Genomic DNA, 20,964 nt, shown 5'->3' on the forward strand with positions numbered 1-20,964 from the left:
TTTTTGAATGGACAAACAACTAGGTGATAGAAGCTATCATGACCAATCCTACATTTAATATGAAGTCCCTTTTGCTTACCTTTAGGCCTAGGGTACTATAATATTATAGACTAAGAAGGAAATGACAAAAACCTCAAAGCCTGGCTTATGGTGTAGGAGGTTTTTCTGCCTTCATCATTTTGGTTCTCCTAGTTTCCATTTTTTTTTAAAACCCTTACCTTATGTCTTGGGAGTCAATACTGTGTATTGGCTCCAAGGCATAAGAGTGGTAAGGGCTAGGCAATGGGGGTCAAGAGACTTGCCCAGGGTCACACAGCTAGGAAGTGTCTGAGGGCAGATTTGAACCTAGGACCTCCCGTCTCTAGGCCTGGCTCTCAATCCACTGAGCTACCCAGCTGGCCCCTCTAGTTTCCATTTTAAGGATGTGGTGACTGGCTCATTTTCCCCAGATTAATAGTACAGTATCCAACTTTTCCAAAAGTTGAAAGCTGTGAAAATAGTCATAATGCATTCTCTTGCAAAGAAGGATCATATGGAATGGAGTAATGGAATGACAAAGCCACCTTGTAAAACCACAAGTTTTTGGGGTACTTCTGAATGAAATTTTTTATTATTAAGACATTGTAAATTGATGACCATGAAATTATAGCCACAACTGCACCACTAAATGAATGGGGCATAAATGAAATTGGGTCAAAATATAAAAAGTATCAATTTCAATTTACTTTGTCTATCTGAATCAGCCCTAAACTTTCTTTTCTTTGGAAATGTGTATGAACTATGAGTCATTTAGGGAACATAGACAAAGGATTAGGTCAAATGTTAGAACCTAACATTTAAAGAGTAATACTTTTTTTTAAAATCCAGCTTAATATCAAAGTGACACAGATATTAAAGTCCTGGTTATAGAAAATAGCAAAAGGAATCATATTAAGGTTCCCTCCTTTTCCATCCTGCTACACTTACACATGAACAGACACACAGACACACACAGAGCACTGCTTTAAATAATTTAGTGTTTCAAATGGCTAGGCTTCACATCTTACATTTAAATGATCACAGATGTAGAGTTGGAAGGGACCACAGACAGCATTTAGTCCCCCAAACCTGTGATTTTTTAGGTAAGGAAATTGAGAAGAAGAGAGTGTATGTGATTTGCCCAGGTCACAGAGAAAGATTTAGATTAGAACTCTTCCCCACCCACTGAAGAGGTAAGCAATATGATAGACATTATACATGTGAAGCCAGACAAAATATATTTCTATATAAGCTATATTGCTTCCTCTCGCCCTGAAAAAAGAAAGAAAAAATGAAAAGCATGCTTCAATCTGTACTTCAAGTTCAGCAGTTCTCTTTGGAACTGAATAGTATTTTTCATCATGAGTCTTTCTGGATTATCACGAATCATTGTATTGATCAGAGTATTTAAGTCTTTTGCAGGTGATTATCTTTACAAGATTGCTGTTACTGGGTGAACTGTTCTCTTTGTTCTGCTTACTTCACTTTGCATCCATTCATACACATCTTTCCAGGTTTTTCTGAAACCATCCTGCTTGTTATTTCTTATAGCACAATAGGATTCCATCATAATCATATACCCTACCTTGGACAATCATTCCTCTATTGATGGGCATGGAAGGATGGTTTCAATGAAACCTGGTAAGTCTTGAATGAGCTGATAGAGTAAACAGAAAAAGGGCAGTTTATACAATCACAGCAACACTAAAAATAAACAACTCTGAACAATTTAAGAACAGATCAATGCAATGACCAACTATGTTTCTGGAAGACTCAAGATGAAGTCTGTTACTCACTTCCTGAGAAAGAAGTGAGGGACTCAGGGTACAAAATGAGACATCTATGTGGAGTGTGTATTTCGAATATGGTCAGTATAGGAATTTGTTTTGCTTGACTATGCATATTTGTTAGAAAAGTTTCATTTTTTCTTTTCAGTGGGGGAGCAATTGTGAGAGAAAATTAATTTAACTTAAAAAATTAACTAAAAAACCAAACAATACTTTCCTCTAGCTAAGTATACTAGGTATTAAGGAGAACATATACATGGAAAAGTCAGCTAGGTAGGGCATGATGTGACTTCAAATTCAGGCTCAGACACTTACTAGATCTGTAACCCTGGACAAGTCACTTAATTTTCTCAGGGTCAGTTTTCTCTCTGGAAAATGGAGCTAAAAATAACATCTACTTCATGAAGTTGTTGTGAGGGTCTGTGGAAAGCCATCATACCTCCTGCTGTCTGACAGAGTTGCAGTTTGGGATAATGAAGGCTACAGAGAAGCCTTCAGAAAAGATGAGGCACCCACTAAACCACCTCTGTGTGACTTCTCCCTCTAAGTTCCCTTACTAATAGAATTGTTCTCTTCTCAGTACAGGAGAAATAATATAAGAGCAAATACTTACAGAGTTAACACACATATGTCCCACTTTAATCCCCCCCCAAATTATTACCCTAAAAAGATTACATTCACATAATTAAAACCTAAAGATCATCACCCATTACCTCTCCCTTTTCCCTCTTAGCAGATGTACACTCCGAGGCCTCACACCCAACTGTTAGCCAAACACACAAGCATCACAATCAATCACTCCTCTGAAAAACATGTTACTGACACATTTCACTGGTTCGTTATGTTTACGATAACCAGGCAACATCGTCAAAGTGCCTTAATGAAACACAAGAAAAATGCAACTAGGAAATTGAGAAAATTCCTGATTTCGGTCTGTCTTAAGTTATCCTCTAACCCCATACCCAGCTACAAAATGTTTCGTTACTGTGAATCTTAACAATTCTCAGACCCTACTTCATAAGATTTGGTTAAGACCATTCCCCATTTTAAACAATGAAGGAACTTAGATCAGGAATGTGAGACCTCTACTCCACCCCTACTTAAGCATGCTTTAGGAGAAGAAACTCCTTGCTGAACAATGAAAAATACTTAAACCCATACTTATAGTAAGGCAAAAATTCTTAAGTTGTGCCTATTTTTAGATCTAATACAAAAGGGCACTAAGTACCTATAAAGGTCAGGCAACTTGTGAATTTACAAGGAGCAAAGAGGTGAGAACTTACTCAGAGGTTTTTTTCAGGTGCGAACTTAATCAAAAGTTTAAGTCTACTCAGGTGTGAATTAAGAATGGTCTGTCCTTTGGAAAAATGTCTACTGTGATTGGTAGATGTGAGAACTTAGGGGAGGTGACATAGGAGAAAATTCCCTTTAAAAGGAGGTCAAAAAGGAGGTCTTGGGAGATTCAGCTGGGAAAAGCTGAATTGGAGGAGGCAGCTGGTGGCTCTCTGAACACTAGAATCTTGCTTGGACAAATCTTGTGGTGAGTGGATTGATGACTGACTGATCTCTCTCTTAGGGTTTCAGTGTAGGCTGGCTCATGCTGGCCTAGGCTGGTCTAGCCCTTTTTCTCATTATTTCCTTTCTCTCTCTCTCTCTCTTTCATTAATTCCTCATTTGTATTAATTAAAATCTCTATAAAACCCTGACTTGGGTATATTTAATATTTGGGAATTTTTCCCTGGCGACCACCTTATATTTGATTTAAAACAAGACACTGTCTTGAAACCATATTTTCTGCGGTCACAATTTAAGCCAACCACTCTTTTATCTGTAACAGTTTATGAAACTAACTATTTTAAATGTTACATTACCCATCTCCTAAGTAATTGTGATTGATTGTGAAAACTGATCAAAAGCAACAATGATTCTCCTATCTGTTCATCCCACAGGTCAGGAGGAACTAACCTTCAGATTACCCTAGCCATGTCATTCATCACTATCAAGAATATCTCTGTTGTAGCAACATAGTAAATGATCACAGAATGTTGATTAAGTGATTTGTTAATGTGTGACATATCTAATTATCTGTAGAAGGTCATGTATGTTGAAAAATGATTGTGTGCCATGAACATGAACTCACTGAAGCTATATAATAAATGAACCCCATGCAATGGCAGAACACTGAGTGATACCTAAGCACAGGTCTGAGCACTCAGTCATCTCTCACCTCTTATTTGCCTGACCACTCCACCTAGTCAGAATGATCCTCCCCTTTGAGAGACCACGGGCTTGGCTCTCAAAAAGGGTTGAATGGAATATTTGCAAAACACTTTATAAAGCTTAGAGCTCCATATTAATAGTAGCTATTACTATTATCATTGTTATTGGTCCTTTCATAAAATCTGCATTTTAGTCAAGGACAATATAATTTTTATTTGCACATATATTATAACATTATGTTGCTTGCTTATGATTTATATTTAGCTCTTTCATGAAATGCTCCAAATCTCATCGTAAACATTAAAAGATTAATTTTAAAGTCAGTCATGTTCAAGCAACTGAAATAATCTTTTAAATATTGTATACTGCAGAAAAGCAAGATTTCCTCCATACATAATCTGTATGACCATAGGAATAATCATTAGTTTTGCAGCTGATTGACAAAGTAGAGTCCAGTGGTAGAGAACCCTTCCTCTTGGAGGTAATGGAACAGTTTCATACCTAAAGAAAAAAAGCCAATCAGTTTCCCTGCAAACATATATGACAAATAGCTTATCCAAATGGCTAACTCTTACCAGGTAGCTTATTTTCAATGTAGGACTATTATATAAATTAAATTTAACAATTTATAATACAAAAATATTTTTCTTTGATTAAAAGTAATGTGATTGACTGTTAAAGAATAAGGGCAGAAAAGAAAATAGAGAAAAGAAAAGTGAGGGAAAAGAGGGAAAGAGAAAGAAAAAGAGAGAGATTAAGAATGATTGATTTACCTGACTGCCAGACGCCCATTTTTGAAAAAGGCCAAAGCAGAGGGATGAAAGACACCACATATTGCAGAAACAAAGGCACCTCTCAAAATACATGAGTCCACAGTTAACTCACCTGAAATATAAAAGTGTCTATGTCAGCAAAGCCATGTGCTGTGAGTTTTAGGTATTTGTATAAAGAGATGTCTCCATTTTCTATTCCTATATTAATTGTATAGCTGAGGCTAAGCAAACACCCTAAGGGTATGCCCACCCTTCTGGGAAGGCTTCATTAGACTGGTGCAGGCTGGCACCATTATAGGAATAGCTTGGGGCTAAATGTCCAAGACTAGGTAGAACTGTTAATAAAAGCTGAGTTTACACAAAGATACACTGGGCATAATGAGGTCTAGCCTGAGGGGGAAGTATGAGTTTAGAGAAGGAAAACTTGGGAAGAAGAGATAGGAACTCATGTATGAGAGCACATTTCCATTATAGATCAGTTGCAGAATTGCATTCCTACTAACATTTAAAAGGTTCAATAGACCAAAAGGGGCGTTTTTTTCCTTCCCTCTATCTTCCAACTCTCCTCCATATTGTCTTCCAGGCATACTTCATTTCTTATGATAAGTAATATCCATAATTACATGGAATTCAGGATTTTCGCCAGCCACTTGTATTATTTGGAAAAGTCTTATTTATTAGTTGACCCACAGACTCTGAGACTGATAAAAATTCAAAGGCTTAGCTAGAGGGAGGTACAATCATCCATCCAACCAAGGCATTTCAAGAATCTAAGTGCTGTTTTAAGCTTTAGTAGTTATTTGAACATATTTGGGGATACTCTGTATTAAGTGAAATGGCTCGAGTGTATAAAATTTTGGCATTCCACTTACATATCTTTGCTTAAGATGGCGGCTCTCAAATTAAGCATTACCAAATGTCTACTTACCAGAACTTATGTAATCTGTTACAAGGAACTTATAAGTTACTGCAGTGGTCAAAAATGGGATTGCAGACAATGGCACAAATGTTTGAAATGGATGCTGTTTAACCTTCATACAATTCCTAAAAAGGTAGTTTGCCAAAATTCCACAACAAGATGAAGTTGTTCCAATATACAGTGGTCCATAAGTATATAAGTTCCTACCAGGAAAGTAAAGAAAGAGAACAAAAGCAAGTCAAGAATAGTATGTATTTTCTCTGATTGTCATTTTAGATCACATACAAGTGAGAGATCATATTTAATTAACAATTTTTCTTAATTTTTCAAAAGTGATAGATAAGACCCAACATACGGAAAATTTATGAGGCTCCTAAGAATATGAAAAAAAGTTGTCATTGCTTTTATTAGTTTCCTAACCTCTGAAAACAAGTCTTTAGATTTATGGACCCTTGACAAAGTAATAACTGCATTTTTTTCTAAAACGTTACGCCCGTTTTTCTATTCCTACTATGCAAGACTCCATTGTTATGCATTTTCTTCATTAATCCTGGAATGATATCCTTTCTCATCTCTGTCTCTTGCTTTCCCTATATTCCTTCAAGTCCCAATTAAAACCTGACTTTCTACAAAAAGTCTTTTCTATTCTCCCTTAATTTATCCTGCATATATCTCATTTGTACAATGTTTCTATGTTGCCTACCCCATTAAACTATGAGCTCCTTGAGAAGAGAGGCAATTTTTGACTTTTTCTACATCCTAGAGCCTACCAGAATCTCTGGCATAGAGTAGGAACTTAATAAATGCCTGTTGATTTGTTGCTGACTTGTTTTATACTAGTCATTTTCTTTAAGTCTCTAGCCTCATTAAACCTTTTATTGTGTAAAAGTTTTGCTAGACTTTAGCAATTTTGCTTTGACCAGTAGGGTCCTTTTAAAATAAAACATATATGTGTGTGTGTATATATATATATATATATATATATATATATATATATATATATATATATATATATATATATATATATATGTATGTATACATGCATATACATGTGTGATATGGAAATCACATTAAAAGACTTATATATATTAATTTAAGGTCGCCAAGGAATTCAGCTATGTAATTCCTAAATGAAAACTCAAATCAGCAGTCAACCTTTTATGGAGTTTTTAATTACTAACAGGAGGAAGAAAGGTATTAGAGAGAGAGAGAGAGAGAGAGAGAGAGAGAGAGAGAGAGAGAGAGAGAGAGGGAAAGAGAGAGAGGGAAAGAGAAAGGGGAGAGAAGGGAATAGGGCTTAAATACCCCCCTCTGCTTAGGCTGGGCCAAAGGCCCAAGGCCTTAGATAGCTGAGGCAAAGAAAAGAGATCAGTCCCTATCACTCACATGACCAAAATGGAGAAACAGTCTCAGGGCCTCCACCTCAAGCACCAGGCTCCAACAACCTCCTTTCCTCCACACAGGAAGTCCCCAGACTCCTCAGCTGTCCTCTACCTCACTTCCTGTGTCTCCCCTGTGCCAATGGTGGCTCTAGCTTAACCCAGGAACGCCCAGAGGTCTGTCCCCTTTGCACATGTCTGTTGAAGGTCATATTCTCAAATAATTAAATCTTGACCTTTGCTGCAGCCCTTCCTAAATCCTGTTACCCTGAGTAGGGTGGAGATTGTAGTTTCCAAGACCTGGTTCTGTCATTCCAAGTATCTCCATTGTTATTGATCAGGAAATAGCCAAATCCCATCCTCTAAAGAATGGTTTGAACAGGGTTGAGTAGTTTTGAAATTCACACATGGCACATATATACATGTGTGTATGATTATGAAAAACATAAAGAGCTGATTATAAGGCCAGTGGGCCTACTCAGGGCAAAGTTGACTATGGCATTATTGCCAGCTACTTATCTGTATATGACCAGCAGGAGAACTCTGGAGTTAATAAGTAAGGAATCATGAACTCTAGGACTGTTTTGTGATCACTGAACAAATAATACCTGGTTAAAACTTAGCTGGCAGAGATGGGGACTTAGTAAATATGATGGTCAACTCATCCTAAGCTAGTGAGATTTCTTTTAGGAAGACCCAGCTGTTAATGAGGACTGTTTTCCCACCTCCTGTGAACTCCTCCTACTGCCCATGGTTGTGCCAGGGATGCTGCGCCTTTTGGGGCTGACCCTGCTGCCAGGGATGGAAAACCCTTTAGAGCTCAGCCAAAAGAGAAAAAAATGAAAATTCCAGGACAGACGTAGGGGCCCTTCCTAGAAGAATATATCACTATCTTCCCAGACAATTAGGCTACCTGGTCCAGCAGTCGAGTAATTCCTAGAGAGTGAAGCAGCAGACAGACAGCTTATACAAAGCCACTTGTCTGCTACCACCAGGCCAAATGGTGACCTCAGAAAGGTCAGTTAGGTGTTGCCTTGACCACATGGGCCTACTTTCCCCACTGACCTTCAGTCTATTAGAGAGGAAGTGCCTCCTTGGTTTATGGGTGGGATGTTACTGTTCTTGCTTTGCCTTCTGAGGAAAGGCCTTGGTTAAGAGTTAGCTGAGTGGGCAGCTGGGTGGTTCAATGGATAGAGAGTCAAACCTGGAGATGGGATATCCTGGGTTCAAATCTGGCCTCAGACACTTCCCAGCTGTGTGACTCTGGGGAAGTCATTTAACCCCCATTGCCTAGCCCTTACTGCTCTTCTGTCTTAGAACCAATACAAGAAGGTAAGTGTTAAAAAAAAAAAAGAAAGTTCATTGAGTCAGGTGGCTGATTTATTAATGAGAAGTACCATAATTACCATAATTAAGTTCAGGAGCCAAGGGAGCAGGCAGTAGTTCCCCCACCCACCTTGAGGGTTAATATAGTAGCTGCTTCTCTGGGGAGCTCCAAACTACTAGTACTGTTAAAAGCTGAGAGAGAACAAGCTTAAAACAGTGGGAGAGCAGTTTGCTATATCTTTAACAAAGAAAATAATTTAAACAAAAGCCAACTGACATAGCAACTGAGTCTGACTGTGTATACTCCCTAACATATCCACAGGCCCTTCCTCTCTGAGAGGAAAAAGGAAGTTTTCTTTAATTCTTGAGAACTAGGCTGTTTATTGTAATAATTATAACTGGCGTTGCTTTCTTCAGTTTGCCTAACTGCTTTTTAGAAAAAAGCTTTTGCAAATGGATATTTACTAAGAGACTATTTTTAGTCATTTTTTTCTCTTGTCCAACTCTTTGTGACCCTATTTGGGGTTTTCTTGGCAGAGATACTAGACTGGTTTGCCATTTCTTTCTCCAGCTCATTTTATGGATGAAAAACTGAAGCAAACTGGGTTAAGTCACATAGCTATTAAGTGTCTGAGGCTGGACTTGAACTCATGCCTGGGTCTAAGCCCAGTGCTCTATCCAATGTGCCACCTAACTGCCTGGCTGTGAAAGTGGAGCAAGGACAAAATTACAAAAACATCCCCTGAACCCTAATCACTGCTTCTTGATTAGCTTAGATATACTTAAGAAAATGTGGTTCAAGACTGCCAGACCAAATAAACCAGACAAACAGAGATCTATTTCATTTTCTCCTAAAACTACTAGAGCTGATAAAGCACCAAAGACTGCCTATTTCCAAATTCTGCCACATGCCTATTCTGGTCTTGGCAAGGGCACAAGGCCAGTTTTTAACTGATCTGTGATTCCATCCTTGAGTTTTGTTAGCCTAGGAAATGAAACGATTTGTAGGGAATCAGTGACTGTAGTCTTTTACCATGGAATTCAAGGTCATTCGAAAAAGATTATTAAGCGTCTACTAAACCCAAGGCCTGATACCACGGATTGGTGCTCCTAGAATGATTAAGACATGGACTTGGTGGCCACAGGCTCCTGACATCGATGACCAATTCCATCTCAGTAGAAGCTGGGACTGTCTCCCTACCTCCTATAGATGAGCAGTGACCTCCAGGCCACACCACAGCCCCCAGGTTCTTTGAAACCCCCCTAGGAAATACTGTCTTCTTCCCAATAGAATTTCAGCTCCCAAAAGGAAGAGATCATTTTGTTTACTTTTATATTAAGTCTATTCCAAGTACTTATCACAGAACACAGGAAACAGTTAATTGTTGTTCAGGAGAAAAGGTGTGGCCAGTAGTGCAGTGAATAAGCACTGGTCCTTAAGTCATGAAGACCTGAATTCAAATATGGCCTCAGACCTTTACTAGCAGGGCATTGATGAATCACTTAACCTCTGCCTACCTTAGATTCTCTATTTATAAAATAAATAATTATAGCAATTAACCTCATATATATATGTTTTGAGGATAAAATAAATTAATAATGTAGAAAGCTTTCAAATAACAACTGCTGGTTATTATTATGACACAACACACAAACCATATAATACAAATGTAAAATACATAACAATAACAACAGCAATTATTATATGCCCTCTTGGTGGCATATTCAATTCTGAATAGGTAAATGATTCTGAGCTATAATGAAGAGGCAGCATGGCAGAGTAGAGAGAACACTGATTTGAAGCAAGAGGCTCAGGTATGCACCTCAGTTGTTTCTTAGGTGTTACATTTTTCATTTGAAATATGCAGCTCCCCCTCAGAAAATCTCTAAGGTCCTTTATGACTCTAAAGATTAAGAACTTCTCTAATTATTAATTTGAAGTAATGAGCAAAAAAAGAAATCTCTGCTTGGCCATTAGAGAAGCACTGTGTTATCTTTCCCTATGACCAACACCCTGTTTTTTCCTGGGCCATATCAAATAGTTAATAAAGATCTTCTTATGTTTTTAGAAGCAAAAAAAAAAAAGGTGGAAAGTGCTACAAATCAGATAAACACCCATAAAATATTTGGTAAGGGGGAATTCTATAGGCAATGAACTCTTACTGATCACTTCTTGTGAGACGCCATAAATTTTTTTCCACAATGTCAGCAGTTTTTAATCTTCCTTGCGTTACTTCTGGGGAAGAATCTGACTGAATATATGTATGTGCTGTCATCCTGTCGCCCTGAAAAACACAGAAACAAAGAAATGTTAGGATAAAGGTAAAATTGGCTTCCCCCATGTTGTCTGGTCCAGCTTGATGGTTTAGGGTAAAAAAAAAATGCAGGGGGGTTATGGTCATGCAAATTCTATTTAAAACTTATATAAATGATACCATACAAGTCATAATAACAAGCATACCAGAATGGGATAAAGGCAGATAACAGGACCAGGAAGCATTCTTGATATATACCAAGAAACTGGATATAAAAATAAAGGCAAAAGAAAAGTTATCATTAGGAAACTGTATCAAGAAATTTCTGCTCCTCCTTTTGTCAAACATAAATTTTTGATGACTTCTACTAACAGATTCTATAGTTCAGATGAGGTCCTATGGCAAAACAGGGTCAATTTAGAATGCAGCTCACACATCAGGCATAAGAGAAAGGAGGGATTAGTTATGATAAAGATGGCATTACTTTGCAAGTTTAGTGTCTTTATATGCCAACTTTTAAAAGATAGAAGACAATAAAAATTGGGAGGCATGCTTTATTTTTAAAAATAAAATTTTTGGGGGGCAGCTGGGCAGCTCAGTGGATTGAAAGTGAGGCCTAGAGATGGGAATTCCTGGGTTCGAATCTAATCTCAAATACCTCCTAGCTGTGTGACCCATGGCAAATCACTTAACCCCCATTGCCTAGCTTTTACTATTCTTTTGCCTGGAACCAATACATAAAAATTAATTCTAAGATGGAAGGTATGGGTTTAAAAAAATAAATTTTTATTGATATCTTTTAACATTGACAAAATTTCTCCCAGTATCCTCCTCTTCCTCTCCACAGAGAAGTATCCCATATAACAGTGATGACAAACCTTTTAGAGATGGATTGCCCTCCACCCCTTATCCCACACAGGGAACAAAGGAAACACTCCCATTGGGTAGCTGGGCAGAGGGATGGGTGAAGTGAGGAATGTCCTCAGAGAGTATAGAGAGGGGGAGGGGAGTGGCCTGAGTGCTTGCTCCTCTCCAGTTCTGCCACTTGTGAATCACCCACCTTACCCCCTGTACGCTCCCATTAGCTGCTGGGCAGAGGTGCAGGGATGTGAAAAAAAAAAAGGTCATCAGGCACAGGGGAGAGGGGGAGGGGAGTAGATCTGCCCAAGTTGGGGGTGGTGGTGAAGGGGAAGTCACTGTGTGCCATCTTTGGCAGCCATGTCTTAGGTTCACCATCACTGCCATATAACAAATGCTATCTTTTGAGGATTAAAACATTAAGGAAGTATTAAGAAAAAAAAGAAAAAGAAAAAATCAGCAATACAATGAAATATGTTGAAAAAAGCCTGAAAACATAAGAAAATTTCTACAAACTGTGGGACCCTGTACTTTAAAGGAGTAAATTCAAAATGCTGTCTATTATCTCTTCTTTGGAGCCATTTATATTCTTCGTAATTTTACAATATTCACTGTTGCTTGTTTTGTGGTTGTAGCCCTTTCCATTTATATGATTATCTTTATTGTATGTACTGGTTTTTTTTCCTTGAACCTGCTTGCAGTTCACTTAAGTCTTTCCATGCTTCTCTGTATTTGTCATATTCATCAATTCTTACAACACACACACGCTACAACATTACATTATTAATATTCTATTTCTGAACCATTATTTAGCTATTTCCTGTTACTAGTTATTTGCTAACACAGAAAATAACATTTTTGGGTAGATAGGGAATTTCTATCAATGACTTCCTGGGTTATATGCCTAGTCTATTAATTTCTGGGTAAATGGGTATGGACTCTGAGATCAAGTCCTTCCTTTTCTTTGCATAAGAACTCCCTCTTCCCACCCAATTACTGGTCCAGCTTCCAGCTTAGACCTTTCAGCTGTCATCCAGGGAAACAACTCCGGTGGAAAAAGAGTCAGCTATCCACACCAATTGTCACAGGTGACCCACCTAGCTGAATCAACCACGTACTCCTTCAGTGTACTCTGAAGAGAAAAAAGAAACCAAACCAAACCACTACCACCATCTATATCATCATCTTTCCTCAGACCGTGATAGAGACAGCTCAGGACCCAGAACTTAAGAACCTTGGCATTAGCACTGCCTCAAGCCTACTGGTCCCTCAGCCATTGATTGTCCTGGAAAGCAGTCTCTATGAGATCAGTCTGTCTAATGCTCCTTTAGGTCCTACAGTTACAGCTAATGAAGAGCCAAAGACCCTGGCACTGTCAAATGGCTTAATATCAGAAACTGATAAAATTTGAACAGAAGAAATGATAATTTAAAATTGCTTTCCAAACTCTTAGTACTGATTCACAGTACTGCTAATAATTATGCACTTTAATGCCTATCTTCCTATATGCCCCCTCCAACATTATTTCTGTTTTTTGCCATCTTTACCAATTTGCTGGATGTAAGGTGAAATCTTAGGAATGTTTTGATTTGCATTTCTTATTAAGGATTTGGAGTAGTTATACAGGATTGTTAATAGTCTGTAACTCTTGAGAACTGTTCATATATTTTGACTCTTATCTACTGGGGAAATATCTTCCTGGCACATATATGTATACATAGATGGAATAAGCATTTAATTGTTTACTATGTGCCAGGCACTGTGCTAATCTCTTTGTAAGTATCATCACATTTGATCCTCACAACAATTTTTTGAGGTAAAGCTACTATTATCAATCCAATTTTAGATTTGAAGAAACTAAGAGAGAAATTAAGTGACTTGCCTACCATACATAGCTAGTAATTGGCTGACATCACATTTGAACTCAGGCCTTTCTGACTGTAGGCCCATTGGTCTATCCACTGAGCTGCCTAGTTGTGTGTATATTTATTAGTTGTCTATATCTCAGATACCAAACTAGTATCAGAGAAGTTACATAATCCCCCCCCCCCATCTGAGTTCTTCTCTTCTAATCCTAAATAAATTGTGTGCAGAAGTTTTTCTTGTATAGTTTCATCTGCAAAAGTTTCTTGTGAAGCTATCTCTTTTATCTTTTGTAATTACCTTTATCCTTTTTTAGGTTAGGAAAATATATTCTCATAGCAGCATATGATTCTTTAAAATTGTATCTTTAATATTCATTTCATGTATCTATTTGAATTTATTGTAGAATATGCTTAAGAAGTTTGGCTAAGCTTTATTTGTCAGACTACTTGGTATAGCATTAAAACTATAAATTAACTTTTGGTCATACTGTAATTTTTATTATATTGGCATGACCTAGCCATGAGCACTGAATATTCCTCCAGTTGTTTATTTCTTTGAGGAATATTTTGTATTGAATTATATATAAGTCTTTTGTGTACCTTATAGATTAATCTCTTAATATTTGTGTATTTTGTAGTTATTTTGAAGAGAATTTCCTTTTCTATTATGGGCTCTTGGATCTTATTTTGTAAAAATTCTGTTAATTTCTTTTTTGGTGGGTGGTGGGGGATGTACTTTAAATTCAGCCTTTCTTCCTTGAATGTCAGATATGGAGTATTTTCCTGCTGAAAAAGATTCTGGAAAAAGAAACAGACAACCTGCAAAAAAGATGAAGATATGGTAGAGCAGAGTGTTGATAAAGGCCATGGGCCTAAAATGGGAAACCATAAAATATTATATATATATACATACATATATATATATTCAAAGGATGTCTATATGTAGAAAAAGAAATTGGACTTGAGAGTAAGGACATAAAAAGATTCTGAAGAGCCTGCAGGAAATAGAAGTAGGACAATGCTGGTGTGTCATGTGCAATGTCTTATATAAGAAACTGCTGGTTAAAGGCAATACAATGTTCATAGGCAAGAAAGATAGCATTTGCAAAGAGAAAACTCTAGGGAGGTCACATAGTAACACTTGGTTTTGGAAGGTACTCCAGCAAATAACTTGGAGCCAGTTAGAATGAGTTCAGGTACCACATTCCCATCTTTCTTAGTCTCCCAAGACTCTATGGGGTGTGTGTGTGTGTGTGTGTGTGTGTGTGTGTGTGTGTGTGTGTGTGTGTGTGTGTGTGTGTGTGTGTGTGTGTGTGTGTATGTATGCAGTGCACTTTATCTCTGTATCTTGAATGCTTCCTACATAACAAATTTTGTTGAAAGGAATTACTGAAGATAAATAGGGGAGACACAATGAGGTTATGATGCCTTAGTTTTTTGGACCAGACCTGTGATTTCATTTCAGTTGGGAGCTTCAGGTAAAGAACTTTCTTTACCAAAGCACATCCAAGCCATCTCTGACCTAAAAGAGTTGCTTGGGCCACCTCTTAACCTGGAGGTTAAGTGACCTTTGGCTTGGGTCTCACAGCCAGTATATATCAGAGATACTTCTAGGACATGTTTTCCTGATTTTAGGCAAGTTCCCTATCTACTACACCAAACTGTTTCTCATGATGCCTTTATGAAACCTTAATAAAAAGGGAAAAGGCAATTGTTATTTGAAGATTCTCTCTGTGACAAAAAAAAATAATGCTAAAGTCTATAACCTTTTATAATTCTGGGGAGAATTTAGCAAAAGAACAAAATATATTGTAGAAAAAAGGTGAGAGGAATAAAACAGGTAATGGGGAATGAATGAAAATTTGAGTACTGAATTTATAAGGAATTGATATGTGAAATTAAATACAAAGTGTGTTGCAGGTAGCCAGGTAGCACAGTAGATAAGAGTGCCAGGCCTGGAGTTGGAAGCATCTGTGGTTCAAATCTGGCCTCAGACACTTCCAAACTATGTGACCCTGGGTAATGTTACAAGGGAATCACTTTAAAAGACTGATATATATTAATTTAAGGTCACCAAGGAATCAGCTATGTAATTCCTAAATGAAAAACTCAAGTCAGCCGTCAGCCTTTTTTGGAGTTTAATTACAATAGGAGTAAGAAAGGAATTAGAGATAGAGAGAGAGAAAAAGGGAGAGAAGGGAATAGGGCTTAAATACCCCTTCTGTTTAGGCTGGGCCAAAAGGCCCAAGCCCTTAGATAGCTGGGGCAAAGAAAAGAGATCAGTCCCTATTACTCACGTGTCCAAAATGGAGAAACAGTCTCAGAGGCCCCCACCTACAGTTTCCTTCAGAGCAAGCCTTCTCAGAGCCCACAGGAACCACACCGACCAAGACTCCACTCTCCCCTCTGGAGTCTGCAGACCCCCTATCTTTAAGGAAACCATCCAAGTTCCTCCCCCCAGTTCTCCCATCGACCAATCACTGTTCATCAATTTCCTTGTGCCAATGGAGGCTCTAGCTTAACCCAGGACCGCCCAGAGGTTTCTGGCTTTTGCACATGTCTGTTGAAGGTCATATTTTCAAAAGATTAAATCTTTACTCTTTGCTACAGCCCTTTCTAAATCCTGTTAACTTGAGTAGGGTAGAGATTGGAATAATTAAATTTTGATCTAGGCTGCAGCCCTTACTCAATCCTATTAGGACTGAATAGGGTGGAGATTTATTCCAAGTATCTCCATTGTATCAATTCTAAAATCAATCATGATTCAAAGAAATTCCTGTTCTATGCTTAAGCATAGGTCAAAGTCCTTTCCATTGTTCAGCAAAAGGTTTCTGTCCTAAAGTAATCTTAAGAAGGGAAGGAGAAGGAACCTCCCATGCCAATGGGATTCACATTCCAAAAGTCAAGACCCACTATCAATAGGAAATTTTTCAAGTATGAAATTTCCCAATGGTGAAATTTCCAACATTTATAAGTCTAAGAAATTTTGAGGTTTACAGTAAGGCACTTAAACCTAATTGCCTAGCTCTTATCACTCTACAACTGATATTAAGACAGAAGCTAAGAGTTTAAAAACAACTGTATTGGTTTTGCTTGGCAGTTGTGGACTAATTGTAAATACATATATAGTAAAATATAGTTTTTATAATTAAAAAATCCCATTAAAACTATGAGGCTTGAGAGAATGAACCCAAGAGTTAATCCTGAAATGATGGAAATAACATATTATCTACTTTTCCATTATCTCCTTAACATTATCCATTATCTCAATAACAACAATATCACATCAAAGACAGCATGGATGGAAAGGCAGTATAGTATAAAGGGGGAAACCCCCCCAACAACTAACTGACCTTTAACCCAAAAGACCTGATTTGTGAACCAAGTGTACCTCAAAAACCCTCACTTGATCCAGCCATCCCCAGCAGTTATCATCTTATTTCTTTTCTCATATTTGTAGTTAAACTCTTTGGGAAGACTACCTACAATTGAAGTCTCCAATTCCTTCATTTTCACTCTCTTAACTCTCCAGCATGGTTTCCAACTGTAGTCAATTGAAACTATTGGCTTCAAAATTACTTTGGTGGTTGTTGTCCTGTCTGACTCTTCATGATCCCATGAGTCATACATAGCCCACCAATACTGGGTGTTTTTCTTAGCAAAAATAAAGGAATGTTTCCCATTTTTCCTTCTCCAGAGAATAATGGCAATCAGAGGTTAAATGACTTGTCCAGGGTCACACAGCTACAGTAAGTGTATGTAAGAGGCTGGATTTGAACTCAGGTTTTCCTGCCTCCAGGTTCAGTGCTCTATCCACTGAACCAATTAACTGTCTCAAACCAATTAGCTGCCTAGTGACCTCTTTAATTATCAAATCTAATCCTCATCTTTCTTGGTCTGTTGGCAGCTTTGATATAGATTGATCACCTTTTCCTTGTTAAACTTTTCTCTCTAGGTTTTCATGGCACTGCTTTCTCCTGGTTCTCTCCCTACCTGTCAATTTCTCCTTCTCAGGATGGATTTTCATCCAGACCATTAACCATGAGTGTCTTTCAAGACCCTATTCTGGGCTCTTCTCCTCTCCCTCTACATTATTTTGCTTGGGAATCACAACAGATCCCATGGATTCAATGATCATTTCTATGCAGGTGATTTTCATATCTATTTATCTGGCTCTAACCTTTCTTTTGACCTCCAAATCTTATGTCTTTGGGACTTCTCAAAGTATATGTCTTCTAGACATCTAAAACTCAACCTGTCTAAAACAGAACTGATTCACTTTCTTCCAGATTGTCCCCTCTTTTAAATTTTCCTGTTATTGTTAAGGTACCACTATTCACCCAGTTATCCAGGCTCTAAACTACTATGTATCATCCCTGACTTGCTTTCTCTTATCCCTCTCTAATTTATTGCCAAGTCCTGTTGTGTCTGCATATAAAACTTCTCATATCTCCCCTCTGCCACTGTCACCACACTAGAAGAGGTCCTTATCATTTCACACCTGGACTACTGCTGGTCAGTCAATAAACATTTACTATATATCAGGCACTGTTCTAAGCATTAGGGATACAGAAAAAAAAGAAAACAAAGTCTCTACCTCTGAGTATCTGGAAGTCTAAGGGAAGATAACTCACAATCTAATGGGAAGATACGACATACAAACAACTAAAAGATAAACATGCAATAATAAACTGAGGGAAGCCATTAGAATTAAAGATGTGTGGGACCTTACTGTTTTCTGAAGTCTGTTACTGAGGCAACACTGGCTACAATATAAAGTATTACAACAGTAGTTAAATTATTCTTGTGGTTTAATAAAATGAGGTTTTAGCTTCATTTTATAGATGATGAAACTGAAGGTTAGAGAAATGGTTTGCCATTGTAATGTACAGGACTGGGATCTCAACCTGATGTGAGAGAGCTTTGAAGTGGAGCCCTGAATTTGGGGACTGGTGCCCTTGACAACTCTAATAATCAGCTTAAAAATAAAAGAAAGATTCATTAATTTGAAAGTAATGTTGAATGGCCGGGAGACAAATGCAAGAGCAGACACTGTCTCCTTTAGGAAATGGAATCTGGGCTTTTTATACCCCTTTGACAACTGGGATTACAGGATCAGAAGGTGGGGATGGGGTGTCAGGAATGAGGTAATTCATTGGGTTGGGGAGTATAAGGTATGTCTGGTGATGGTTTGTGTCCCAAGGGCACAAGGGATGATCTGTGGAGTTAAAGGGATAATTGGATTAGGTACTACCCAATATTTATCAGGGTAGAACTGGGAGGTGCATATTTATATTGATTTAAGATCTAGGAGAAGGTCCAAGGGGAATGTTACAGGAAAGGAATTTCTTGCATCCTTTTTGACCTGGAACACTTCTGGAGTTCCAGATGTCCAGAGGGAAACCCTGGGTCCTAAGCCAAACCCAGGTCTTTGAACTACAAACCCAAGATCCTTTCTATTATATATCAGACTTGCCCAAATTTAACAGCTAGACTAGAGAATCACAGTGTCTCAGAATTGGAAAGAGCTTCTGCAGTTACTTAGTTTAATGTCTTTTGGTCCCCATAACAACCCTGGGAGGTGGGTGCTGTTATCATCCCCTTTTACAGATGAGGAAACTGAGGCAGACATGTTAAATGACTTGCCCAGAAGCACACAGCTATGAAATGTTTGAGGCTGGGATTTGATTTGTCTTCCTGACTCTAGGCCACACCTAAGGGCCTCCTCCCCATCTCTAAAATGAAATTCCTTCTACCACTTCTGTGACAAGTGATCTCCCAGTCACCTTGCTGAATACATCTAAGCAGCACTGTGGATAGAGTGACCAGACTTGCAGGCTGGGAGATGAGTTCAAATTCTACTTTAAGACACAATGGACACTGTGTCCTTGGGTAGGTCACTTAACTGCGCTGGGATTCAGTTTCCTCATCTGTAAAACGAGGGGATTGGGCTCGATGACCTCTAAAACCCTCCCAGCTCGGAATTTAAGATACTATGACCAGAGATAGGGAATTTCCTACACAGGAAAGCTGCTCATTAAATGTTTTTAAAAACTAGGCGCCTGTGACATGCACTGACTTAGGCTTTACTGTGACCTAGGGCAAAGCAAGCCCTTGCTGAGAGTCTGGAATTCCTCCTTTACAAAAGATGTGTTCACACCGACTACCTAGCAAACCAGTTATGAGAATCCGATCAGGCTTAAAGCCTGACCCTCGACATCCATGGCCCATCCCTCCCATCCCAGCTCGCCCTCAGACAGTCCTAGACAATAACTCACGTGCGTCCCTACACGTTGCAACAATGACCAACGCCTCACTGAGATTCCCAATGTTCACGCCTGGGGGCTGCCATCTTGGATGATCACGTGAACCGCGGTACAGGGCCCACCCCAACTCGCGCCCTAGGCCCCGCCTCCTCGAAGCGGCCTCAGTACGAGGGGGCGAGAGATCCGCCCACCGTGGTCAAAAGCCGCGCCCTCTCTTAGGATTCCAATTGGCCTCTTTTGCCCTGGAACGGCGGCCACTCATTGGTCTTTGGGAAGAAGCCGGAGAATCGTTCCCGCCCACTTTTCGTTGGCCGGGCAACCACTCTGCTCTCTTCCCCCTCCCTTTTCCAGGATCAACCTTCCCCTCCTCCCTTCACCCCATCCTCAGGCCTGGGTCCCTATGGCTACTGGAGCCCGGAGTAGAGACAAGGTCCCAGATCTCCCAAATGCCGATGCAGAAGCAACATAGTGCCTCCGGCACCCTCTGCTGTCAGCCTTGCCCCTTCCTCTCATTCCCCCCTCCACCGCACCGTCCCCAAAAGGGAGGGACTACAGACCCCAGTCCACTTGAGAGGCTGCTCCATCCCCTCACCCCATCACAATCGCCGAGACTGCTACTCGCTGGGGTGGAGGTCCCCCGGGGCGTAGTCATGCACCGCCCTCCTCCCCTAGTCGCCCTAGTCGATACAACCCTAGCCAAGCCCGCACCTTCTTCCATCTTCCAGGAGAACCCAAACGCGAGTTATATAATTGCTGCTCCTTCTGCACGATAGCTCTGCCACCTCTCCTTGCTCCTCTCATGCAAGACGGGTGTGGGCACCCAGAGCTTGGGCACAGAGTGTCTGTGTGTGTGTGTGTGTGTGTGTGTGTGTGTGTGTTGTGGTAGTGATGAAACAGCCCCCCCAAAAGACTTCTCCCCTTTTCTGGCAAAGGCGATAGTGCGGGTAGGACTGGGGGTGGGGGTAGAGGAAGGGTGGATGGTGAGGCCAAGCAGCTGAGCCCTTTCTTTGGGAGAAGAGAGAGCGGACTGATTGCATGGCTCATGCTTCCAAGACTAACGCTACCGCATCTCCGACAACCCTGGGGAAGGTTGGGTGGTTTTTTTTTTTTTTCCCCTTCGGAAGAAGGGGGTCTTGTGTTTTTCCTCACGGGTCAGGCAGCTGCTTGGAAGAGACGAGATGGCATGATGTGAATGGCTCCAGTGTGAAGAAGGCTTCTCCGCCAACTCATACTGCATCAAGTGCCCATTGAGAAGCACTGTCACTTTAATGTCTCCATGCCAAAGCAGTGCTTGCCTT

The 20,964-nt window shown here is 39.4% G+C and overlaps 1 protein-coding gene across 3 annotated transcripts; it reads right to left on the reverse strand.

The window, feature by feature from the left end:
* Positions 1 to 4,218: 4,218 nt before the first annotated feature.
* TMEM126B (transmembrane protein 126B) lies at positions 4,219 to 20,743 on the reverse strand. Of its 3 annotated transcripts, XM_007490873.3 has the most exons (6): positions 19,679 to 19,903; positions 10,884 to 10,942; positions 10,586 to 10,707; positions 5,727 to 5,920; positions 4,799 to 4,910; positions 4,219 to 4,526 (listed from the first exon to the last, which is right to left on the reverse strand). In XM_007490873.3, exons 2-6 carry the CDS (start codon positions 10,920 to 10,922, stop codon positions 4,346 to 4,348), a joined length of 648 nt encoding a protein of 215 aa, XP_007490935.2. In that variant the 5' UTR covers positions 10,923 to 10,942; positions 19,679 to 19,903; the 3' UTR covers positions 4,219 to 4,345. The 3 variants fall into 3 exon arrangements, with proteins under 3 accessions (XP_007490935.2, XP_056681200.1, XP_056681201.1); XM_056825222.1 differs by lacking the exons at positions 10,884 to 10,942; positions 19,679 to 19,903 and adding an exon at positions 20,375 to 20,743; XM_056825223.1 differs by lacking the exon at positions 10,884 to 10,942 and having other exon boundaries at positions 19,679 to 19,825.
* Between the last annotated feature and the right edge of the window lie 221 nt (positions 20,744 to 20,964).

The sequence above is a fragment of the Monodelphis domestica genome, chromosome 4 (genome assembly GCF_027887165.1).
Source record: "Monodelphis domestica isolate mMonDom1 chromosome 4, mMonDom1.pri, whole genome shotgun sequence".
Taxonomy (NCBI): domain Eukaryota; kingdom Metazoa; phylum Chordata; class Mammalia; order Didelphimorphia; family Didelphidae; genus Monodelphis; species Monodelphis domestica.